The sequence below is a fragment of the Orbicella faveolata genome, unplaced genomic scaffold, assembly GCF_042242905.1.
Source record: "Orbicella faveolata isolate gen_17 unplaced genomic scaffold, um_ofav_v1 contig_24, whole genome shotgun sequence".
In the NCBI taxonomy this organism is placed as follows: Eukaryota; Metazoa; Cnidaria; class Anthozoa; order Scleractinia; family Merulinidae; genus Orbicella; species Orbicella faveolata.
Window position 1 is genome coordinate 4925496 of NW_028301552.1, and position 17181 is coordinate 4942676.

General features: G+C 37.7%; 3 protein-coding genes across 3 annotated transcripts; 1 reads left to right on the top strand and 2 right to left on the bottom strand.

Annotated features, from left to right (window-relative positions):
- Positions 1 to 393: 393 nt before the first annotated feature.
- On the bottom strand, positions 394 to 1170 carry LOC110056359 (pterin-4-alpha-carbinolamine dehydratase-like). The gene has a single exon (XM_020762826.2). It carries the CDS (start codon positions 1109 to 1111, stop codon positions 782 to 784), a length of 330 nt encoding a protein of 109 aa, XP_020618485.1. The 5' UTR covers positions 1112 to 1170; the 3' UTR covers positions 394 to 781.
- A 300-nt stretch (positions 1171 to 1470) lies between these two features.
- On the top strand, positions 1471 to 8704 carry LOC110056334 (DNA replication licensing factor mcm5-like). Its single transcript, XM_020762799.2, has 17 exons — positions 1471 to 1690; positions 1964 to 2090; positions 2326 to 2454; positions 2913 to 3085; positions 3254 to 3409; positions 3526 to 3613; positions 3754 to 4004; positions 4520 to 4775; positions 5104 to 5169; positions 5274 to 5366; positions 5471 to 5554; positions 5928 to 6040; positions 6183 to 6311; positions 6428 to 6570; positions 7646 to 7734; positions 8112 to 8150; positions 8346 to 8704. The coding sequence occupies exons 1-17, from the start codon at positions 1536 to 1538 to the stop codon at positions 8445 to 8447; spliced, it is 2193 nt and encodes a 730-aa protein (XP_020618458.2). The 5' UTR covers positions 1471 to 1535; the 3' UTR covers positions 8448 to 8704.
- Positions 8705 to 9753: 1049 nt separating this feature from the next.
- LOC110056360 (serine/threonine-protein phosphatase PP1-beta catalytic subunit) lies at positions 9754 to 17162 on the bottom strand. The gene is made up of 8 exons (XM_089292086.1): positions 17063 to 17162; positions 16857 to 16985; positions 14447 to 14677; positions 13538 to 13642; positions 13077 to 13148; positions 12693 to 12844; positions 12300 to 12434; positions 9754 to 11635 (listed from the first exon to the last, which is right to left on the bottom strand). The coding sequence occupies exons 1-8, from the start codon at positions 17112 to 17114 to the stop codon at positions 11528 to 11530; spliced, it is 984 nt and encodes a 327-aa protein (XP_089148212.1). The 5' UTR covers positions 17115 to 17162; the 3' UTR covers positions 9754 to 11527.
- Between the last annotated feature and the right edge of the window lie 19 nt (positions 17163 to 17181).

The window sequence follows — 17181 nt, forward strand, 5'->3', positions numbered from 1 at the left end:
CTATGTACCACAACAGGAGAGATTTATATCTCAAGTGCCCAGTATTTGGGACTGGGGGGATAGGCAGAACTGCAATACAAATTGGTCATGGAAAGCTAGGCCACATTCAAGCTACTGCCCCAACAGGCCAGCACTTAACTCCATTTTCCATAGAGTTAAACAACTGGGAGTATTCCTATCCCCCCTCCTCTCGCCCATGGATGGGGTGTTTGTCCAGTGCTGGGTTTCCCCCAATGTCTGGTTCAGTGTTCCCCATTTAAACACCTGAAGCAAGAGGCATTTGTCTAAGAATACAACACCCACAGTCCACTACACTGATGGTTACGCCATCGTACCTCCCATTTACGGCATGGAAAACATGGCAACTATTCTTGAGAGTAAATGACAATCAGAGAGTGTCTGCAGTGCTTTCTTGTTATATGGAATTGTTAGGCTTGACGAGACGCCTCTTCCTAAGGAAAACGAAACTAGAGTGCAATGAACAACGGCCATTTCCTTTGCTTATATCTTTGCTTTGATCAATATCAAACCTCTCTGAACCCTTACCATATAATACAATGATGGATGTAATGAGAAAAAACCTGCTGATCTTTTATACAACCAATAGTAAGGTCCCAAGCAAAATTGTACAAAATGTATCGTGAAAATTAAATTACACACCCTCAAAATGCTCTAAAAACTGGCTGTTCAAGAAAGTCAGTCTTAGACTCAGTTAAAAAGTTCACAAATGTTTTCCCAAGCGTGCGACTATTCAGAAGTTCGGTGAGCGCGGTTTTTACGTTTAGCCATCACACTTTGCGATCGAGTTAGCAGCAGTCTCGATGAAGTTTGCCAGCTTGACATCATTTTCCGACAGGCCGCTGCAGTCATGTGTACTGAGTGTAATCTGCACTTTGTTGTACACGTTAAACCATTCGGGGTGATGATCCATTTTCTCGGCTTGCAGAGCAACACGTGTCATGAATCCAAACGCTTGGTTGAAATCTTTGAAAAGGAATTCCTTGTAAATAGCGTCTCTGCCTTCCACTTCTGTCCACCCAGATTTGCGCAAGGACGGAAGAGTTGTGTTTCTTTCTTCTTCGTCGAGTTTCTGGCGTTTTGGTGCTGACATGGTGGAAAGAAGACAAAGAAGTGTGAAAGATGTTCACTTGCGGTACATTCGAGCACGGAAACGAAACAGGTAGCCAGGGAGGGGAGAGTCGAGTATTTGCCTTCATTTCATCGATGGTCAATATTTTATTCTAGATGTACATGGAGATACACTAACAGAAAAACTGTCAAAATTAATAAAACAAGTTTATACATAGTCCATATTAGAACACGCGATGTGAAATAAAATGAGAACACGTTCATTTGTAAGGAGAAAAATACCGTTCCCTACCCCGAGAAGAAGAAAAATGCCCCTCGTGCCTGACGAACATTCCACGTGACTTCTACACAAACCAATCACGTAACGAGACAGTGCAGCTTTCCCGCCAAATTTGTTCTCCCGGGAAGAAGCAAGCTGTAGTCAGTTGAGTGAATCCTTCGCGAAAATGTCAGGGTTTGACGAGCGTCCAGTTTATTTCAGCGATGCGTTTGGCTCCGAGGAGCAAGCAGATGAGCGAGAAGTTAACAGAATCAGTGCTAAGAAGAGATTCAGGGAATTTATTCGTGAATTTCACGAAGGAACATTCAGCTATCCATACCGGTAAACAAAATGGCGCTAGCTAGCATGCTCGATCGAAGAATCTTTGATAACAAATTTTTTTTTTTTTCTCTAAGTGGAAAGGATACATTTTAAAACCTTAAAGACACCAAACTGTGGCTATAATAGAGTAAATCTGAGAAAGGATCCCCAAAAAATAGCATTCATACTCGTTTTATTGTCACTCGATGTAAAATTTTCAAGCATGTGCTATTCAAGCATGTTGTCCCAAAACCAAATGTTATTCATCGATGTTTTATTTTTTCTCTCTCACAGTGATCAGCTTAAAAGACATTATAACTTAGGACAGTACTATCTTGAAGTAGATCTTCAAGATTTGACGAGTTTTGACGAGCAACTTGCTGATAAACTTACCAAGAGTCCTGCAGAATTCTTGCCTCTGGTGAGTAGCATCTTAAGCTTAATTTCAAGTGAGGTTTTGCGGATCGTTTCAGCTCCTTTTTCCGCCAGAAAATAAATTCGAAAGAATGTTTCCAAAGGCCATTTGAACCCCGAATTTCTGTACTAGCTGGAAATATACTTCCCCTTGCTAATATGCGGGCAAAGCAAATTTTGATCAGCAATAGTTTTGAAAAACACATGTACACATCTAAATTATGTTGTAAATTATTTCTCAGTTTGAAGATGCAGCTCGAGAGATGGCAGATGAGATTACAAAGCCACGTCCACTGGGAGAAGAGGAAGTACAAGACATTCAGATTACTCTCAAGTCTGATGCAAACCCAATGAGTGTCAGAGAGCTTAGGGTATTGAACTGTCAAGTTATTTCAGTGGCTAGAACTTTTTATTTTCATCTTTAAAGGAAAGAGCATCGCCTTGCCAGTCACTTGTTACAATTTTTTTGACAGCTCGACCAATCAGAGAGCCAAGAACCACAATATTATAATACCATAGTCCTCTCATACCAACTTAGTTTGCAATTTTTTGTGACAGAAAATATCCGTATCCCCCCCCCCCCCCCCTCTCCATAGAGGCTGTTTAGTTTGACCCCCTCTTCCCATCCCTCTGGAAATGTCTTGTTTCACACTTTTCTTTAAAACGTTTTGACCTTTGAGACTCCCTTTCCCTTGACGAGTTTCCAATAGTCCTTCTTTAGGTAGGTCTGAACATTTTCTGGGACCATACAATTGGCTTAGAAATACTTTGCAAGAGAAGTTTGGCATCTTGCTTCTTATTCTCAATGTACGATTTGGTCCATTTTTAGTCTGAGCAAATGGCAAAACTGGTAAAGATTCCAGGTATTATTATCAGTGCTTCAGCTATCCGTGCAAAGGCAACCAACATTACCATCCAGTGCCGTTCTTGCCGTAACACCATCTCCAACATTCCTCTGAAGCCTGGTCTGGAAGGATATGCCATGCCTCGGAAATGCCCCAGGTATCAAATTGAAACTGTTAAGTTGGGGATTTTGAGTTTGAGTTTGATATGGAGTTAATGCAGACACAAGAATTACAATAATAAATTGCTTCACATTGTTGGAGTACGTTAAGAAGCACATTTCTCATAATAGGGATTGAAACGTTAATTTTTATATTTCTCCAACAGTGATCAGGCTGGCCGTCCACCTTGTCCTTTAGATCCATTCTACATCATGCCTGATAAATGCAAGTGCGTTGATTTCCAAATATTAAAACTGCAAGAATCTCCAGATGCTGTGCCCAATGGAGAAATGCCACGTCATATGCAGTTATACTGTGACAGGTAATTAAAACTATTGTTGATTACCCTTGATTATCACAGTGGCAAACAAAACTGTACTATTCTAAACTCTGGTTGATATTTACACTGGCTTTTTTCTTTCTCTCTCTCCTTGAAAGGTACTTGACAGAAAAAGTAGTCCCTGGTAATAGAGTTACTGTGATGGGAATATATTCCATCAAGAAAGTTGCACAAAAAAATGACAAGGTGAGTCAAAGTCAAAGAAAGGGAATAAGCTTGCTATCAGTAGCATGTTCTGTTAAAAAAAAAAAAAAAACGGCTGGGCTTAGAAATATCTTGATTCTTATGCCCCAAGCTATGTACTGATCATCTAGTTTTCTTCTCAGGACCGTGATGGTGTGGGTGTTGGTATCAGGAAGCCATACCTCCGCGTGGTTGGCATTCAGGTTGATACAGAAGGCCCTGGCCGCAGCTCTGGAGCACCACTGAATCCTCTTGAAGAGGAAGAGTTCAACAGATTTGCCAGCAGACCTGATGCTTTTGAGACAATAGCAAAGAGTATAGCTCCATTTATCTACGGCAGTGAAGATGTCAAGAAGGCTATTGCATGTCTGCTGTTTGGAGGGTCTCGCAAAAGGTGTGAAAAAAATCTTGACACAGATTGTTTGGGTTTGTCTGAATATGTCATTATTCACAAATTGCCAGTATCTGATGCAAGGTTAATTCTGTGTTAAAGAGATCATATTAATCAAAGTAGCCTGATGTTGTTTGTCTGTGTATGACATGCTTACCAAAGGGTTAGCTAGTGCATTTGAGTCTGCCATCAAGGTAGAGCCCTAGATTCCAGCTCTGGGTGGTGTCCTTCTGTTATGTTCTTGGGCTTAGCATTCTACTCTGACACTTGCTAGTCTTCACCATGGAGTAGTGTCAAATGGATACAAGTGAACCTGAAGTAATAAATGCCTGAGTAAAACTTGTGATCAGCACCCTTACCGCTTGTCATCAACAGAGAGTAGCTATGGGAGTTACAACAAGAGTTAGCTCAAGCATCAGCTAGGCATGCATGCTCCTTCTCCCTTGGATTGCTCTGTACCTAAACCTTGTGCAAGCTTTCCGCTGATCTCTTTTCTCTTACATTTTACACATTTGTAGGCTTCCTGATGGACTCACTCGTCGTGGTGACATCAATGTGCTCTTGCTAGGTGACCCTGGTACTGCTAAGAGTCAGCTGCTGAAGTTTGTAGAGAAGGTTTCTCCTATTGGTGTGTACACATCAGGAAAAGGGAGCAGTGCTGCTGGATTGACAGCATCAGTAATGAGGGATCCAGCATCACGTAACTTTATTATGGAGGGTGGAGCTATGGTGCTAGCTGATGGTGGTGTCGTTTGCATTGACGAGTTTGATAAGGTGATATAACTGCTTTGAATTCATATATATGTATACTGTAGCTGAGAAAAAATTAGTCTGATCTGTTACATGTGAAAAGTGCAGCTTACTTTAATTTTAGCTGAGTTCAAAAGCTCTCTTTCAGATGGTGAAATGAGCTGGTATGCCAGCTGTTAACTACATCTCTGAGTTTCAGTTCATTTTCCTTTCGGAGTTATAGAGGATGGACAGTCTGTGACTAGTGTGCAAGTTACCACTGACATTAAAGAAACAGTCAAGTGTTCACCTGGTACATCCTTGACATTTCACATTTGAAAGCTGTTATCATTTTGTTTGTTGCATTTTACAGATGCGTGAAGATGACCGTGTGGCTATCCATGAAGCTATGGAACAGCAAACAATTTCAATTGCTAAGGTAAAATTTTTTGAAAACATTGTCCTCTTGAGAGATCCACTACTCAGCATTGCTTTTTGTTGACTCACTGTTGACTTCAAATGAGTTCTAATTAACTCTTTTAGGCTGGTATCACCACAACATTGAACTCAAGATGTTCTGTGTTGGCAGCAGCAAACTCTGTCTTTGGTCGCTGGGATGAAACTAAAGGAGAAGAGGTAAAAAAAATGAAACTTTTACAATGTCTTTTTTTTTTCTTTTTCTAAAAGTCTTCTTGCAGGTATTGTTACTCATGCTAACTTATCTTCCTCTTCCTTGCCAGAACATAGACTTCATGCCAACCATATTGTCCCGTTTTGACATGATTTTCATTGTCAAGGATGAACATGAACAGAGCAAAGACATGGTAAGCTGCTAGTCAGAGGATTTAATGTAAGGTCATGAGAAAGACAGAAGATTAGTTGAATTGGGTCATCTGACAAATTCATTGTTAAAAGATTAAAATCTTTCAGGGATGTTCTTGGAGGGGCAGGATATGGAAAACTTTTTAAGCATAACAATTGGGTTCAAATATTTTCACAACTTGTATAGAGAACACAGGCGTCTTTTACTAATAATTCTTTAGGGTCTAGGTGTTAAAAATTGTTCCTGTGGTAGACCTCAAAAGCAACATTGCATCTATCATAATCATTTTAGGAATAAAACCATGAATTAAATAATTAGAATAAATTAATGAGTTAATAATTTCATAGAATTTGTTCTCTTTATGATCTTTATAGCGCCTTGCCAAACACGTTATGCAAGTCCATCTGAATGCAGCTCAAGTTGGACAGGCACAAGAGGGTGAATTGAGCCTGAATTTCATAAAGAAGTACATTGGTTACTGTCGCAAGTATGTACTAATTAACAAAATGCATTATTTAATGAAATACCTTGAGAGGGTATTTTTTTTATAATTCTGGAGTTCATGTCAGTACCGTTATTGTAATCGAGTCAAGTTCTTGTATGTCATGTTACAATTTCATTTCCTGTAGCAAATGTGGCCCCAGGCTGTCTGAGGAAGCCGCCCAGATGCTCAAGAACCGTTATGTTCTCATGCGAAGTGGAGCACGCGATTATGAAAAAGATGCTGAGAAAAAGATCAACATACCCATCACAGTCAGGTAAAACAAAATAATAGTAAGTAGATGGCAAAGAAAATGACAGGTTCATGATTATAGGTTGTTTTTTTTTTTTTACTTAACACTCAGCTGCAGTGACACTTATATTTACCTTTCAGGCAACTGGAGGCAATTATCAGGATTTCCGAGTCACTGGCAAAGATGAGGCTATTGCCTTTTGCTACAGCAGCACATGTGGAAGAAGCTCTGAGGCTTTTCCAAGTGTCGACACTGGATGCTGCTATGTCTGGTAGCCTCTCAGGTGAATTATTTTTGAAGCTTCTTAACTACCCTCTGTAATGCACCTTAGGTATTTAATTTTAAGGGGTGACCAACTGTTTGAAAGTCAAGAGTGAATGCCCAGATTATACTGTGTATCTTTGGAAAGCAAAAGTTCAATAGTCCAGTTTCAAGTTAACCAAGACTGCTGAATAAAAATACCAAAGACACATATGTACAAGGTTAGTCTATCACTGTACAGATGAGGCTTTGCTCTGGACATTGAGCTATGATTGAAGCGGAGCTCCGGCAGGCCAAAGGGCTGCCAAGCAGAGCCCCATACTTATATAAGAAAGAAAAGGAAACCATGAATGGATTTTGTCATGGTTATCAAGGCTAGCGGTTTTGCTCGTGGGGGCGTATACATGACGGTTGCGGCAATGATGGAGTCAAGCAAGATGGCAGCCATACTATAGCTAATAGGTCAACAGAGACATGCAGCCTTGGTTTATAGCATCCTTCTTTGATATTGGACATCTGTTATGATCAATTGACACCTGTCAAAACAAGGTATCTGCTGACCAGTATCTCATGACCATATCACAGGCTCAAGTTTAGATCTCATTGAGGTCACAGGTTTTTTTCAAGTTGATTGCTGACCAAGTGGTGGTTTTTGACTGGATCGTGGGCTCATGTCGAGTTAACTTGCAATCAGGGTCAGGTTGTTTGGAAGGCGGTTAACGCTAACCCAGGATTGAAAGTTCACTGAAGAAATAATTTTTTCTTATATACAAATGTTCTTCACTGCTTTTGTTTTGGGTAGTTTGAGGTTATTCAAACTCAAAACAGAAGGCCAAACAATATACAGAAAACCTCACCACAAAGTTATAAAACTCAAATCAAAATTCTTGCTTATCCTGGGTTAGTTTAATCAGGCTTTGAACAACCTGGCCCTGGAGCTCTGTTTTTAAGCTTGGCTAAATCTATATATTAGCCTTTGTTGCTGCCTTCTGTTATTGGAAGTGGGGCTTAGGAAGCAAAGATCAATGGATTATACTTTTTCAGGTATTAATGTTACTGTTGAACAACTTAGTTGTAATTTGTTTGTTACTGTTTAGGAGCAGAAGATTTTACTCCAGAACAGGATGTTGAGGAAGTGAGACAGATAGAAAAGCAAATCAAGAGAAGATTTGCCATTGGAACTCAGGTATTTTCTTATGAATTGAGTTTTGATGTAAATAGAAAGAGTAAAAATATACACTAAAACAAAGAATACAATGCAGCGAATCAGGATTTTACCCCTATGTGAAAGATTATCACATAGGCTAAGTACCATATATTAATTTTGATAAAAATTAACTAGTCAACTTTAGCAAACTGAAATTCCCCTCAAACTCAGTAGAAGTCCTCCACTCAGCTTTCAAACTTCAAGGGTCTGACATTGCAGGTTGACTTTTCTATTCACAAGTTATAAAAGTTATAAAAGTTACAAAAGTTGTATGTTCCCCTTAGGACTCCTCTTGAAACATCTGGATTTAGTGTTCTAACATACTACTGCAACTAATCTGATGACCTCTTTTCTAGGTTTCTGAACAAAGAATAATCCAGGATTTTGAAAAACAGGTATGATCTAACATTTATACCAAAAATTGTCTGTAAACATTGATGTTTTACAGAGTGCTAGATTAGAAAACAAAGTACCAAAAACTATATTACAAGGAACAGGATTAACCTAAAGACAGGAAAAGTTGTGTGTACTTTCACTGTTGCTTTTACCACTAAATATTCTATTCTCTTTTCATCATCTTCATCTTGTAGAAATATTCTGAACGTGCTATCCACACCGTAATTTACATTATGCTGAGAAGAGGCGAGCTTGAACACAGATTTCAAAGAAAGGTCCTGTACAGAGTGAAATGATCAAACCATTCCTGTTAACTGTGACAAAGCTTCAAGTATCCTGCCATATTTGGATCATAATTGGGACCAATAGTCTCATCGTTTTGTGTTATTTGTCTTTGCTCAAAAGCTTTACAGAGTTCCTCATATAATAACTGCATTAAGACATTAAAATTCACAAGATCACTTACATTCTCTGTCTTTGCTAAAATAGTAAGAAACACCTTTGTATACAGCTTATGTTGTTAATAAAAGACATTCCAAAAAAAAAAAAAGAATGGTGCCAAGTATTTTATCAACTTGCGAGTGTCCTTCCTTTGCTTGCACAGTAACTATTTGGCCTAAATATGTGAATTACAACCAGTTTTTCACAAGATGAACTAAAAGGGCTCAGTTTCACACAACAGTGTCCCAAAAAAAGTGTTCTGTGTTATGGAGTTGTAAATTAAGCAGTGTAACTGACACTTTTAAGTTTAGCACCATGTTTACACTTATTTCAGCTCTATTTTCCTTTGTTCAAGTCCTTTAATGCTTGCCCAAAAATAGAATGAAAAATATGCCTTTTCTCCAGTATTAAAACTTAGTGACACTTGTTTTATTTGTGGGAGCATCTGCCAGGTGCAGCAAATTCCACCCTGGCACCTAGCTGTTGCTAAGCTATATTGATCCAATGTGATCCCCTGAAAACTTTCAGAGACTGAGACACTTTCAAGTTCCAACACTATCCTCATACTGTAATGCCAGTTTCCCCCTATCAGATTCTACTTCCTAAAACGTATGGGAAATAATTGTAGAAACAGGCCACTCTTTGTTACTCATCACATGATTATATCACAAATTTAAACATTGCAATCTCCATGCCATTTGGTTGAATGATATAATCTTTTTTCACCAACTGAACTTGTTGATGCAGTTGATATGTTTTAAGTGACCAAGCCTATGTGCCATCTTTCAATTTTATTCCTGCACGGTTGGTAGCAAATTAAGCGTGCACACAAGGTGTAATTGCTCCAATGGTCAGCTCACTTTTCCAACCAAGTTAAGAGAAACTGAAATGAAGAATGAAGGGAGAAGGATCTTTTACAAAGCCTGGAAGCAAGCTATCAATGGCACTGAAACATGTCTCACATGTGTGAAGCCAATGGAAGCCAATAAAGAAATGATATTTTGTAAGCTAAACCAAAGGCGAAACCCAACTCCTTCCCAGGGTTGCTCATCTCAGGCTGTACCTTTAGGCCCTGGAGAGGGCAGAAGAAAAGACTGAGAATAAGACTTCCATCTGGCCTACACCAACAGAACAATCCCAAATAAATACCCACACAAGCTGTTACTAGTTCACAAGTTAGAATTTTATTGTTACCAGCATTATCTTCTGGTTGGATCTACAAAAAACAATATTATATACTGGTTGACATGAAAAAGACAAGAATGAGTCTCAAGCTCAAGTATGCCCAGCCTCTTGTGCAGTCACTCTTTGACATGCAGCACAATCATCCCTTGGAGGCAAAATGCCATAGACCATTGTACAATATGTCAGAAGAGAGTATGCATAGGAGGTTAAAGTATGCCATGTACAAACTTTCTATAAATTGCCTTCAAGATCTTCTAGAATCACACAAACTGGACAACAAAATAAATCATTTATAACGTTCCACCCAATTCACACTCCTTTCAACTGACCTCTAAGTGATATGAATGGAAAATAGCACCATACATGTACATGCTGTTTTGTGTACTTTGTTAAGGAAATGGAATAGATGCACTCGAAGGGTGAACATAACATGAGTACCCTATATTATTCTGTGACATGGTGTTTGATCTTGGTAACTCTTACACTATTGACAATCAAAGCATTTTGCTGTTAGATTATACACCTTAAAGTAACTTAATAATGACTATAAAACTAATATGTTTAAGGGTTGAGCATAAAGATTAAACTTACTCTAACAATAATTTTATTTGTTTTAGAAAATAAAGATATCAATGAAATTATATTGATTATTAGCTCAGCCGAGAATTGACAGTTGCAAATTATAACAGCATGCACTCTTGTCTCCAGCTGAAAACATCCAGACTTGCGTAACACACAACTAACATTAATATCTTTCACACATCAGTAATCTCTTCTTCAAAGTAAACTTAATGCAGTTATAAACAATAATCTCTATTGACAGTGCTATTTTCTATTTCATGTCTAGGGGCAACATCCATGTACATTTATCTCATCCTTTCGAGGGTGAGGGTTGTTTGACGTTCACTCACCCATTTGAGCAAACTGTGTTCTCTCATTTTCTTCACTGCAGGCTACAACTAGTCAATTTTACATCATACTGTCATCTAAATTGTCCGCTTTCTTAACTTTGCACCCTGATATTTGAGGGTAGGTTTTGAAAACATGTTATAATTTAAGTTCAATTATTATGAACCCTCGTTGGGTCCACAATCTAAAATGACTACAAAACAAAACTGTTACTTCACTGGAAATATCCAAACACTGGCAGAGTAACGTGAGACTATCTTCTTGAATTTAAAAAGATAAACAGCCAATGATAGTGAGGCAGAGGGCTAGAACTTGACTGGCTATCTTTTTACAACAGTTGACTTCATTCTAAGGATATAACCATTGTTTAACTCTAAATTTAGCTAGCAGTGGATAAAATACAAAGTGCAGTAAAATGTGCTACGTACATTGTAAAACTTTGCGATGCACAAAACTTGCTCAAACAGCGACAGTATATATGTTCACTTGAATTTTTAAAAAGGTCATTTGAAAAAAAAGTCAGACATAACCTATAGATTTCCACATAAATAATTCTAGGCACAAAGAACTCAGAGCATACAAAAGTTTTCATGTTGCGCAGTTTGTTCTTACTGAAAGTAAGACATTATTCAAGGAACATTGCTATGGGTAAATGGTGGTATCTTTGATACCACAGAAGAGCAGTCTCCTTGTTAAAGAAAACAAAAATATTTTAACACCAAGGAGGATTTGATCTTTTGTAAAGACAAAATGCATCACAAACAATGGGTTACATATATATCAAATATGTTGTACCAACTTGGTACAATAGCCAGGTTTGGTTCTTAAAGTAATCCACTGCCTATTTCTTTCCTTTTGCTTTCTGAGGACCTCTTGGAGGAGTTACTGGCCGGCCAGAGTTTAATCCACCATATTGGTACTTTGCTTTCTTCTCTGACGGCTTTAAAATCTGAAGTAAGGAAACTGACTATTAATAATTTTTTATAGCAATAGCATACTAAACACACATGCAGGGTTAGGTCAATAATTCTTTATAAATCAAAAAGGAAACAAAATTGACAATATTACTGTTAGCTGACCCATCTTGAAATACAAGTCAAAACAACTAGTACCTTATTCTACCAAGTGGATTAAAAGAACTTGATGTCCAGGTGTTTGTTAAATATCAGTATAAATCTACTAGCGTTCTATCACAAATGCCGTTCTCTGATTGACTATGCTACTCACTATCTATTCTGTTGTAGATAGTGAGTAGCGTAGCAGTGTGCGCTTGTTTTCAAAGTGTGTGTGACGAGTATTTAGATAAAGTTTTGAACGGGTAGTAGATTTACACTTAAACAATAAGATTATTTGCTTCCACTTTCTATGTGTGATAGTTGACTTGGGCCATGCAATAGAACTCTCGTGCTCATAATCTAATTGTTTAGTATAATGTACGAGTAACATGCAATTACCAGCAAAACAGTTTTGTTGGATATGAAACCAACACTTAGCTCCAGTTTATGATTTATGCACAAAAAAACATTTCTCACTCTAAGTAGATTTTCTACGGGTGTAAAATTTCAAATTGGATCACTTAATCAAATTATGTGCTCATAATAGAATTTCTATACCTGGAAAGAACACATTAGAGTTTCATCCACACTCATCATTCCACCTGCATTGTCAAACTCTCCACAGTAATTAGGTGCCGAGAACAACGTGACCAGCTGCCGTTTGGCAAAAAATTCATAACCATCTTCCACCACCTATGGAGATTGTAAAGTAAGTTAACCTTTACTCAATTAAGGTTGGCTATAGTGTTGTTCCCAGGGTAATTTTAAGAGTCCACTACCAAACTTTTGTGACTCAATCCTCTCAATTCCTCAATATACAAATAAGTGTGCCAAAATGTTGCAATGGCTCTCAAATAGAAATAGCTGTTCACTCACGATCAGAATTTCAACACCCGTAGATTTTCAAGGTTTTTGTAACTTGATTAGTTTGTAACCTTTAGTTTAACTGACCTGATGCGCTCTGCATATAAGATCTAAGTCATGGCGGTTTAAGAACTTGCTGACAACATCAGCTCCAAATGTGAAAGAAACACCTCTATCATTTTCACCCCAGCCATTTGTGTCTTTATCTGGATCTGACCACAACAGGTCACAAAGGAGGCCTGAAAGGATATGAAACAAAAGTTACAATCTCCAACTTATAGGAGTCGCTGATAGTAAGTAACATGTATTAGGCCATCATGAACTTACGGTATCACTTGTAATTAAAATAGATATTTCAGTGATGTTGCCTTATGATCTGCCATAGGAATCATTCTCACTAATGATTTCTTCCATGGGCAAGCCATCTTTAAATGAGAGTTGCCCTAAACCAAACAAATTGCATTTCTTTACCTGTGTCTGGAACATCTGTAGGCCTCATGATTCTTCTAATCTGTTCCATTGACTGTAAATCTGGTGAGAGACCTTGTGAAAGAGAAATTCACTTTCTTATTTGATTAACACTTGACGCTCAAACACAGATCAAGAATGTTAGCAGACTAGAAAAAGGTCAGATGTACACATTTATAGCAAATTCTTGGGGAACAGAAAATCCCAGCTCTGTGTGCTCAAATAATTCTGGTAGAAAATTCACAATTTAGATCCATTTGAATTAACAAGACACTACATACATACATTTTATACAAATCTTGATTACATGTACATTCCCTTTCTAGAACTTAAGTGTCTTCTCTTATTCCAGGCTACAGAGTATCACTAAAGCCCTACATGTATGTGCCATAAGGCATGAGGAGGATAGGTGGCAGAGTATCACTACTTGCCGAACCAGACTTACTTGACATTTCTTTACTCACCTCCATGACAACAGAAGATCTTTTCATCAACTATAGCAGCAATTGGTAAACAATTAAAGCAGTCTGTGAATGTTTTCCAGAGTTTGATGTTATATCGTCGCTTGCCTACAAAATTAAGTTTCAGATTACCATGTAAAGCTATCATTGTTTGAAAAATACAGAAGCTAAAACTACTTGTATCAAGCTCTGAGCATTTCTTTGCTATTCATGACCTAAACTGGATGTCACCTTGTATAAAAGTAATTGCTTGACGGGGATCCAAATATGCTTACAATGCACAGAGAATAATACCAACCAGACATAATGTAAGCGAAGTTGGCTATCATTTGTAGAAAACACAAACAAATAAAACTTTTACTACACAACTTGACTTAACTCTTCAGTAACACACAAAAACCTACATCATACCATAATGGCAAGACTAAGACACCAACTGCTTCAGTGGGCAGCTCATTTTGCCGTCTCTTTCTAAAGTATCAGATGAATAGCCTAGTGGAGAAGCTAGCAAAATTGTCAAGATGATAATTTTTGTCAAGCACAGGCTACTTTTGACAACCCTGCTTAGACATACAGACACATGTACTTTTACTAGCTTGATGCTATCAATAATATATAAGCTGAGAGATAACTATCCAGCTTTGATCACTGCATTACAGCAGTAACTATAGGCTCAGGTGTAAAATGGTTACAAGCTACTAATTCACTCAGAGATTGTCTACCTTGGCCTGTCACAAGTCTACTACAAAAAGAACTTGTGTAGGTCTGAGCACACAACTCATGCCAGGTGCTGCTGGCTGAGAGACTACAGTCACTCAGTTGTTACTCTTCACACCTGCCTTAATTTAAAAATGCAAGTAAAGAAGCATAATTTATAGTCCATTCTAACCACAAATACATGTATGTACTCACATTCATCATAAAAGCCATAAATTCTGTTAATGCTTGCACACTCATGGTTTCCACGCAACAGAAAGAAATTTTCTGGATATTTGATCTTGTATGCTAACAAAAGACAGATGGTTTCCAAGGATTGCTTTCCTCTGTCCACATAGTCACCCAGAAACAAGTAGTTTGCCTCTGGGGGAAATCCTCCATATTCAAATAACCTTAAAAGATCTGTGTATTGTCCATGAATATCACCTGTGTGCAATAAGTTTAGGATAAGAGCTTTGTTAGACAAAACAAAAATAATGTATTCTTCAGAGAAGATATGTGACTATCAAGTTCGATCGCCTGAAAACATAAACCACAGATAAGTGAACGTAAATGCACATGTGCGTGTGTTCTATAAAAACCAAATGTAAATACGTGTTCATGTGCCATGCCTTAATTAAACTTATCAAGTGATTGGCATCTACATATATGTCAACCAAAACTTTAGCAATGCTGCCACTTAGTATAATCAGTACACATCTACTTGTAACAAATGAAACTTTATATAGGATGGCATTATCATGCTTATCGATGTACACCTAAATTTGTAAAACAATAAGGACTATGATTACAAATTTCTAACAAAAGAATGAAAACTTGAAGTGGTACATTGATGGAACTTGTTACAACCATCCAACATGATCTGTTTTCTACAAATTAAATAGTGACCAGAAAGTTGTTGACTTCACAGGAGTTCGACAGAAATTTCATTGAAGAAAGATACTTGATATTTTTGTTTACAGAAAGAACGTTTTGTCCTAAAAGGTCGAGGCTGACACAATATCACCAATTATCATTCCAAAATTCTATGTAACATAAAAGTTTCTTGCATGAATGTTATGGTGTAGTTCTCTTTCAGACTACAAACTTTCAGAATGATTCAGTTACTCTTTTTCTTGAAATTGCACACTATACTCAAAAGGAAATTAAAGCTAAACATGTTTAAAGAAACAAAAAACAAAAACAAAGCATGTACACTGTATTAAAGACAATGTACTGTGGATTGGGCCTTTAGTGGCAAAGGTGATTCAAGATCTGCTTAATTTCTTTGTACCAACCAATCTTACGTACGCAGTTTAATAAACTGTGAAGTAATGATCAACAAGACAGAAAAGTTGGAGTAAAAATATTTTTACACATAAGATGCCAACTTTGGGTGTTCAGTATGAAAACAGTTTTAAAAAAATTGATTTTCATGAAAAATCGTAAGGAGACCTCCAAAAGTCCAAATCTGATTATATATTGACAACCAAATTAAGCCAGCATATGGCACTTCCGTATAATTATTTTACTAGAGTAACAAATTTGCATTTAGGAAGGCAACCCTTTTGGGGTTTATCTTAATTGCAATAAAAAAGAAATTTTATAACCGCATACTTCTTGGCATTCATCTTTTTTAGATATACTACCAATCAATTAAAGAATTTCTGATGATAAATAAAATGGGAAGAAACACGGTCATCTTCAATATTAGGGTAACGATTCTCAACTGAAGACAATAATGAACTTTTTACATGTTCATGTCGAGCTCTCTCTAAATTAATATCATAATGGCCTGACACTATTCATTACGCTTTGACGTACTGTTTAGGGCTATCAGTAATTATTGCTTAGATGTGAAAACAGGTCCACAATACGTTCCAACGATAAATTACATAACTAAGGAACAAAATATACGAGACCATGACACATCGAATTTGGGAACTCCCTCGCAAAACAGTACAGTTAATTACAAGTTCGTAGTAGATCTAAGACATTCTAGAAACTAAAACCTAAGTATACTGCTATCTGTCGACTGTAAAGTATCAAATATTTCGCTTCCTAAAGAAGGAAATTCGTTGGTAGGTCCTGTTTGTTTATTCGAAGTCATCGTCAAGCCCAAAAATATCTAACGTAGGCAAATATTCTAAACGCGTTTTTTATCTACTCGTGATTAACATCCTGGCAGCGCACATATCTGATTTCATGAGTTCACTAAGCGAACTTTCCAGGTTTAAAAATTCCACCAAAAAACCAGACTACTGCGGCATTAAAATAAGCTTACGTTTATATCCCGTAAACAAGGCGCCTGAAGAAAGGTCAACTCCTTTGACACTCGATTTCAACAACACATGGAAGCTAAACCGGCTTCTATTACTCGGCAAACAGAGCCATTTGTTCAAGGAAAATCGCGAAAGCCTTTAAAGTCAAGCTCTGTAATTCAAAAGGGACAAGTCTTTACTCGCAGTGAACAGCAGGCCAGCGATCAACTGAAGGTGTGTAGGGACAAATCTTAGCATTCGTCCTCGGCATTCCTCGCAAACTGTGAACCCGGTTCACTGATAAAGAACTACTACATTTGAACTCAGAAGCGACAGGCCTCTGGAGTTCACGATAGCCAGCTTACCACAGATTTTCAGAGGCGCCTCTAACTCCAACAAGATGGGTTGATTCAAAAAGATTTCCCTAGACTTCAGACATAGTCCACGAACTTCAGATTCTGCTAGTTGCACACTCTTTCCCGGTCGACCGCGAGCTACGAAAGTAAAGATAAAGTTTACATCTTGTCAAGAGAAAGTGAAGGAGAAAGTTAAAGATATGAAGTGTCCAAACCTTCTAACAAGCGGGATATTATGCTATCAACATTCAAGTCGCCCTCCGCCATATCAACTACCAAATAATTTTTGGTCAACGACAGTTTGTGGAGGCATGTTCCTTATAAGGAACTCTTT

Bases quoted from the DNA above. Each gene is read 5' to 3' on its own strand.
- LOC110056359 (XM_020762826.2), bottom strand. From the start codon at position 1,111: ATGTCAGCACCAAAACGCCAGAAACTCGACGAAGAAGAAAGAAACACA.
- LOC110056334 (XM_020762799.2), top strand. From the start codon at position 1,536: ATGTCAGGGTTTGACGAGCGTCCAGTTTATTTCAGCGATGCGTTTGGC. The intron at 2,455-2,912 runs GTATTGAACTGT...GTCCATTTTTAG, and splicing joins TGAGTGTCAGAGAGCTTAGG to TCTGAGCAAATGGCAAAACT. The intron at 3,614-3,753 runs GTGAGTCAAAGT...TTTTCTTCTCAG, and splicing joins TTGCACAAAAAAATGACAAG to GACCGTGATGGTGTGGGTGT.
- LOC110056360 (XM_089292086.1), bottom strand. From the start codon at position 17,114: ATGGCGGAGGGCGACTTGAATGTTGATAGCATAATATCCCGCTTGTTA. The intron at 14,678-16,856 runs GTAAGCTGGCTA...TATTGCACACAG, and splicing joins GGCGCCTCTGAAAATCTGTG to GTGATATTCATGGACAATAC. The intron at 13,149-13,537 runs GTGAGTAAAGAA...CTCTTTCACAAG, and splicing joins GATCTTCTGTTGTCATGGAG to GTCTCTCACCAGATTTACAG.